The sequence below is a fragment of the Ochotona princeps genome, chromosome 16, assembly GCF_030435755.1.
Source record: "Ochotona princeps isolate mOchPri1 chromosome 16, mOchPri1.hap1, whole genome shotgun sequence".
NCBI lineage: Eukaryota > Metazoa > Chordata > Mammalia > Lagomorpha > Ochotonidae > Ochotona > Ochotona princeps.
Genome location: NC_080847.1, coordinates 15,310,769 through 15,316,979, shown reverse-complemented (window position 1 = coordinate 15,316,979; position 6,211 = coordinate 15,310,769). Strand labels below are relative to the sequence as shown.

Genomic DNA, 6,211 nt, shown 5'->3' with positions numbered 1-6,211 from the left:
TCCCCGCAGAGGAAACCCGGTAAGGCCCAAGTGGAACTCACAGGTTGGAGACCACAGGACTGGGTCACAGTGGGGTGGAGGAGCTGGCAGCCCGCGGGCGAGTGCAGAGGTCTGCAGGAGACGGGACTGCAGCAAACCCAAAGCAAGTGGCTCCCAGGCGACCCCCGCGCTTCCGGTCATGGCCTCAGGACACACGGAGAGGGCAAGTTTGGCAACAGTCCGAATTCAGGGCAAGCTGAACGCCCACGGGGCCCCAGCGGGGAAGTTGTTCAAGGTTAAACCCCAAGAGGCAGGAAGTGACCGGAGCGGCCGTCGGTGCGGGGTGTCACGAAGTCGGGGTGCCAGGCCATGTGACTGCCGGAACCCCGCGCTCGGAGTTGTTCCAAATCCGGGTGGGGCGTGACGGAGGGGGCGGTGTCCGCCCCGCGCGGCTGAGCCTTTCTGCCAACCTCCGGCCCTCTGCAGCCATGGGGCAATCCCGCTGTCCTTCAAGGGCCCGCCTCCGCAGACGATCCAATAAGGGAAGGTGGGAGGGGCCCGTCTGCCGGAGCCGGGTCCTTCTTAAGGGGCCGCTCCCGCGTGTCGAGACCCGAGTGGCGAGACCCGAGGGGCGGCGGCCGCCGTCGCAGCACCGTGCGTGCTCCCGAAAATCACAAGACTGACCAACCGGCCGGCCGGCGGCGGCACCAGCGGGCGCGGGGAGGCCGAGAGTCCGAGGTGAGTTAGGAGACCTAGGAGGGGTGTGGGCACCGCCGCCTCCGCCCGGCCTCTCCCGCTCCTGGCCCTTCCCGACCAGGCGACACTGGCTCAGGCGATGGGGCGGAGAACTGAGTCCAAGTGAGGTGAGGTGAGGTGAGGCGAGGGGGCGGGCCCGGGGTGGGGGGCGCGAGCCGGGCTGCTGCGGTCACGGCCACCGTGGGCTTGCACGCGTGCCACGTGGATGCGCGGACCTGGGCAGCGGCACCGGCGGCCTTGGGCCCCTGGGAGCCCGGCAGCCCCTCTTTGCAGAGCTGGGGTGGGCTTTGGGGGCTCAGGGACACCGCTCCGGCCGTGGTCCTCGTTGGAGCGAGCTGCGGCTGGGAGAAGTCCCGGGAGGCGGTGGCCACGGAGCCTGCAGCTTGTGGAGGGGGTGGAGGGAGTGGCGCGCCGCCGGGTCCGGCTTCCTGCTGGCCTCCTGGGAAAGGCCCCTGCACCCCGTCACCCACAGCGGTTGTCCTCCCGCCCCCCGTGCGGGTGGGCTTCGTGGGACAGGGTAGGGGCTTCAAGGTGCTCAGGCTTCAGGCCCGGAAGCGCCTTCTGGGGACGTCAGAATTCACATACGAAACCTAAACTCACGCGGGGAACGCTCCTCTCGGTCACGCGAGAAAAGTTGGTTATAATCAGGTCGTTGTGTGGTTTCCTTTTTTGTCTGTTGTCCAAGGAGGCTGGCGAAGGCCCTAGGAAGCCTTTATGCTCTCCTGAAAAGGCCAGTGTGAAAACTTGGAAATGACTTTGGCAGTGGGTTTGTGCCCTTTGACCTTCTAACCCCGCCTTTGGGGAATCAATAGGATCAAATATAAACTGGAAAGAGATTACAGGGCAGTATGGGACCAATTCCTCCCCCGTCCCCCAGTGATTGAGAAGCTGTAGCGAGTTAGGAGTGCCATAATGATGTTGAGTATAAAATACTGTCACCTGGAGAGCCATGAGTTGTATGGGCCTGAACAGAATATCAAAAATAACTTAGAGCAGAAGGAGTGTATTTCACTAGATCATAGAATCTCATGAAGCTCGGATTGATGTAACATTTTGGAAAGTACTTGGAGGCGCTGGTGCTGTGGTATAATGGGCAAAGCCACATCCACAATGCGAGCATCCCAAATGGATGCTAGTTCAAGTCTCCCTCTGCTCCACTTTGATCCAACTACCTACTAATGTGTCTGAGAAAGCAGTGGAACACAGCCCAAGTGGTTGGGCCTCTGCACCCTCGTGGGAGGCCCAGAAAAAAGCTGGCTCCTGGCTCCTAACGCCTGGCCATTGGAACCGTCTGGGGAGTGAGCCAGCAGATGAAAGATTTCTCTCTGCCTCTCTGTGACTCTTTCAAATAATTTTTTTTTTTCTTTTAAGAAAATACACTGAAAAGTGGAATTAAAAGATGGGTCTATGTTGGTGCAAAGCTTCTTTATAATACACTTACTTTTAGGAATTTTTTTTTTTCACTTGAAAGACATAGTTAGGGATAGTAATAGATCTTTCATCTATTGGTTTACTCCCCAAGTGGCTGCAGTAGCTGGGGTTGGGCCGAGTGGAAGCCAGGAGCTGGAACTCCATCCAGGTCTTCCATGTCAGTAGTAGGGGCCATCTTCCACTGCTTTCCCAGGTGTGTTAGCAGGGAGCTGCATTGCCAGTGGAGTAGCCGGGGCTTGAACTGTGTTCATAGGGGATGTTGGGCTGACAGGTAGCAGCTTAACTCATTGTGCAACAACCCTGGCTCCTTTTATGAATTTCTAGAAGACTCCTTCATGTGCTGAGATTTCAAATGATTTGGCGCAGAAATGGGTATATCTTCCAATCCCATTTTCAATGAACTCCCCTGATGTACCTATCCCATCAGACAAGTATGGGTCTGTCCGAGCCAGGATAGCGAATACCACATCTCCCCAGTTACTGGCCTCCGAAAATTCCGTCCTAGGCCAGCATCTGAGGACATGTTGTGTGTCAGGTGGAGAGCTGGGCACTGGCAGCCACATTCCTGGATTAACGGAGCTTATGGAGTACTGGGGAAGGCGGAGATCGAAACAAATACCACCAGCTGGAGAGGGTGTGAATGTGGGAGCTAGATTCTAGTCAGCAAGAATTTGGAAAGGAGAGAAGGGGGGGGTACGAGGGCTCCAGGAAGGCAGATCGGCTAAAAATCCGTTTTCCAAATGTTCTGGAATGTGATGGTGGGCTGTACAGACAGGGGAGGTGGAAGATGATCTTAGTCTTGGAGCGCAGTCAGCTGTTTATAGCCGGGTGCCATTGAGGTCTGTTTCTGTCGATGACAGATCTTGCGTGCAGACCCCCTGGTCATGTGGTCTCTAGCTGTTTGTACAAGCACACGGTGTCAGCACTGCACGCATTCTTAGTACCTATCCCCACAGAGTAACAGCCGACCCCAGCTGGCCTCAGATCATTTCCGATCTGTTGGTACGAGAAAATGTTTCCCAAGTCAGCCTTTGTAGGCAACTGAGTTCAAATTTTTCTTAGACTTTCTTTTAATTCTCAGGTATAAACAGTCTCGTTTGGGCTGAAGGACTGCATTTGTGGGTCGAATTTCAGAATGTCAAGTTCCATGTCCTACTGGATGTTAACCTCTGTGAGACACAGCATTGCCGCACTGCAAAGGGGCAGGCGTTTGTATTCCAGATATGTCTTGTCCAGAAGTCCATCAAAATGGAAGCCCTTCTTGCAGGGACCACCCGCCCTAAGAGATGAAGTCCCGTGGGGTGGCTTGGCACTGCCAAAAGCCTGCAGACACATATCGACAGAGGAAGATTTCAACCTGCAGCTCAACCCCGCGCAGGTCAATGAGGTGCTTCGTGCCGGCGAGCTGGCGTACCAGCCTCTTTCCCTCCCCGGCAGAGCCCCAAATCCGGTGCTGCGGTTTGAGAGCAACCAGCTGGCAGCCAATTCCCCCGTGGAGGACCGGCGGGGCGTGGCCTCCTGCTCGCAGACCAGTGGCCTGATGTTCGGCATCTTTGATGGACATGGGGGTCACGCATGTGCGCAAGCCGTGAGTGAGAGACTCTTCTACTATGTGGCGGTGTCCCTGATGTCCCAGCAGACCCTGGAGCAGATGGAGGAGGCCGTGGAAAACATGAAGCCCCTGCTGCCCATCCTGCAGTGGCTCAAGCATCCAGGGCAGAGCATCTATGAGGACGTCACATCAGTGCATCTAGACCACCTGCGGGTCTACTGGCAGGAGCTGCTCGACCTGCACATGGGGATGGGCCTGAGCACGGAGGAGGCCTTGGTACACTCCTTCCAGAGACTGGATTCTGACATCTCGCTGGAAGTCCAGGCTCCCCTGGAAGACGAGATGGCCATGAACTTGTCGCTGCAGGTGGCCTTCTCTGGAGCAACAGCGTGCATGGCTCACATAGATGGGATACACCTGCATGTGGCAAACGCTGGCGACTGCAGGGCCATCCTGGGTGTGCAGGAGGACAACGGCCTGTGGTCTTGTGTGCCCCTTAGCTGTGATCACAATGCCTGGAACCCGGCCGAGCTGTCCCGGCTGAAGAAGGAGCACCCGGCATCAGAAGACAGGACCATCGTCATGGAGGACAGGCTGCTGGGCGTCCTGATGCCCTGCAGAGCCTTCGGAGATGTTCAGTTCAAGTGGAGCCAGGAGCTGCAGCGCAGCGTCCTGGGCAGGGGCTTTGACACGGAGGCCCTCAATATCTACCAGCTCAAGCCCCTCCACTATTACACCCCCCCTTACCTAACAGCCCGGCCTGAGGTCACCTACCACAAGCTGAGGCCCCAAGATAAGTTTCTGGTGCTGGCCTCTGATGGCCTTTGGGACATGTTGAGCAACGAGGATGTGGTGAGACTCGTGGTGGGGCACCTGGCTGAGGTGGGTGGGCACAACAAGTCCGACTTGGTCCAGGGGCGCACCAACCTGGGGCTCATGCAGAGCCTGCTGCTACAGAGGAAAGCCCGCGGGTTGCCTGTCACTGACCACAATGCTGCCACACATCTGATCAGGCACGCTCTTGGGAGCAACGAGTATGGGGAGATGGAGCCTGAGCGACTGACGGCCATGCTGACGCTGCCCGAGGACTTGGCGAGGCTGTACAGGGATGACATCACGGTCACTGTGGTGTACTTTAACTCTGATGCACTGGATGTGTATTACAAGGGTGGTTAAGGGGTCTCCCAGCCCACAGCCAAGGTAAATGGAAATGCTCTTCCAAACCTTTTTATGCATTCCTAAACAAGCTTAGCCAAACCTTACTAGTATAAGGGTTGGCAGATGTAGCTTGCTGCCTAATTGACCAAGGTGAGGCAGAAGAACAGCCTCCATGAAAAACCACAGTAATTTCATGACCCCGCGTGTTCTGGGTACTGCCCCTCTGTGGAGGCCAGGCTTGGAGATCTAATAATTGGCCTGGGCCTGTGGAGTCCTGAGTTCCTTGTTAGAGAGGCTGTTAAACGAACAGTGCAGGCCTTGGCTGGTTCATTTAATTAAGAAGCTTCTGAAATCCAGTTGCAAAATTTACAAATATGATGACTTTTTTTTTTGTTCAGCCACACTTATTTGTAAATTTTTTAGTACGAAAGCTTATGTTTTCAATTCATACTGTAAGATACTTGCCTATGCACTATTTTAACCTTTGTTGGGATTGTGAAAATGTTTTTAAATAAGCTGCATTCTAATTCCGTTGGTCTTCCTTCAGCTTGCAGGCAGGCCTGCTGGCAACATGGCTGGGCTAGGCCCCAGGCCCAGCTGATGGTGCCCTCTACCAAATCCACCCTTGAATCTTTGAGCCATAAGTAACTTGGGACTAGCCCTTCTCACTCCCTGACTGGCTCCAGGGGGTTGTCCAGAGCATCCAACCTTTCTCATGGTGCCTCTCAATTGTCCTGTTAATTCCACCTGATGCAGACCTAGCCCTGCTTTGCTGAAAGGCCAGCCGCACTCCACTGCAGCAGCTGCTATTAGGTCCAGCCTGAATCGATTCTTTCACCTGTTCCCGCCGAAGGGTGGCAGGGAGCTTGACTGAATCTCTTCCACGTGAGAGTTGTGATAGATGGATATTTAAGACAGGACAGGTGTATCCAGTGGGTTGTAGACTTGAGAGCCTGAATCTGGAGAGGTGAAAACAGTGGAGGGCTTAAGAACAGATGCATACTAGCCAAAGTCGGCTGTCTGCATCCCAGGAGGCAGTGGGCCGGATTTCTGTTTGAATAGTAAACCAGGTGGATCCGTTTGGGGGCATGAATTTCATCTGTGGGCTGGAACAACAGGAAATGTGTCCCTAAATGGAAACACAAATACAATCCCACAAACCGTTTTTATTTCCCTGCAGCCTATCAGGGAAACTTGTTCATTGCAGTTAAACTGCATTAGCCTTTCACCAGCTCAGGGCCACCCACTAAGAAAAGCAGAATTCCCTGGGCTTGGCACCTTCGGGTTCTGTCAGGTTGCAGGGCAGGGCTGCGGTCCTGTGCATACGGGGCTGCA

General features: G+C 55.2%; 1 protein-coding gene across 2 annotated transcripts; it reads left to right on the top strand.

The window, feature by feature from the left end:
• Nucleotides 1-619: 619 nt before the first annotated feature.
• Nucleotides 620-5,222, top strand: PDP2 (pyruvate dehydrogenase phosphatase catalytic subunit 2). Of its 2 annotated transcripts, none has more exons than XM_004583914.2 (2): nucleotides 620-717; nucleotides 3,248-5,221. In XM_004583914.2, the coding sequence occupies exon 2, from the start codon at nucleotides 3,302-3,304 to the stop codon at nucleotides 4,892-4,894; it is 1,593 nt and encodes a 530-aa protein (XP_004583971.2). In that variant the 5' UTR covers nucleotides 620-717; nucleotides 3,248-3,301; the 3' UTR covers nucleotides 4,895-5,221. The 2 variants fall into 2 exon arrangements, with proteins under 2 accessions (XP_004583971.2, XP_058530177.1); XM_058674194.1 differs by lacking the exon at nucleotides 620-717 and adding an exon at nucleotides 728-842 and having other exon boundaries at nucleotides 3,248-5,222.
• The last annotated feature ends 989 nt before the right edge of the window (nucleotides 5,223-6,211 follow it).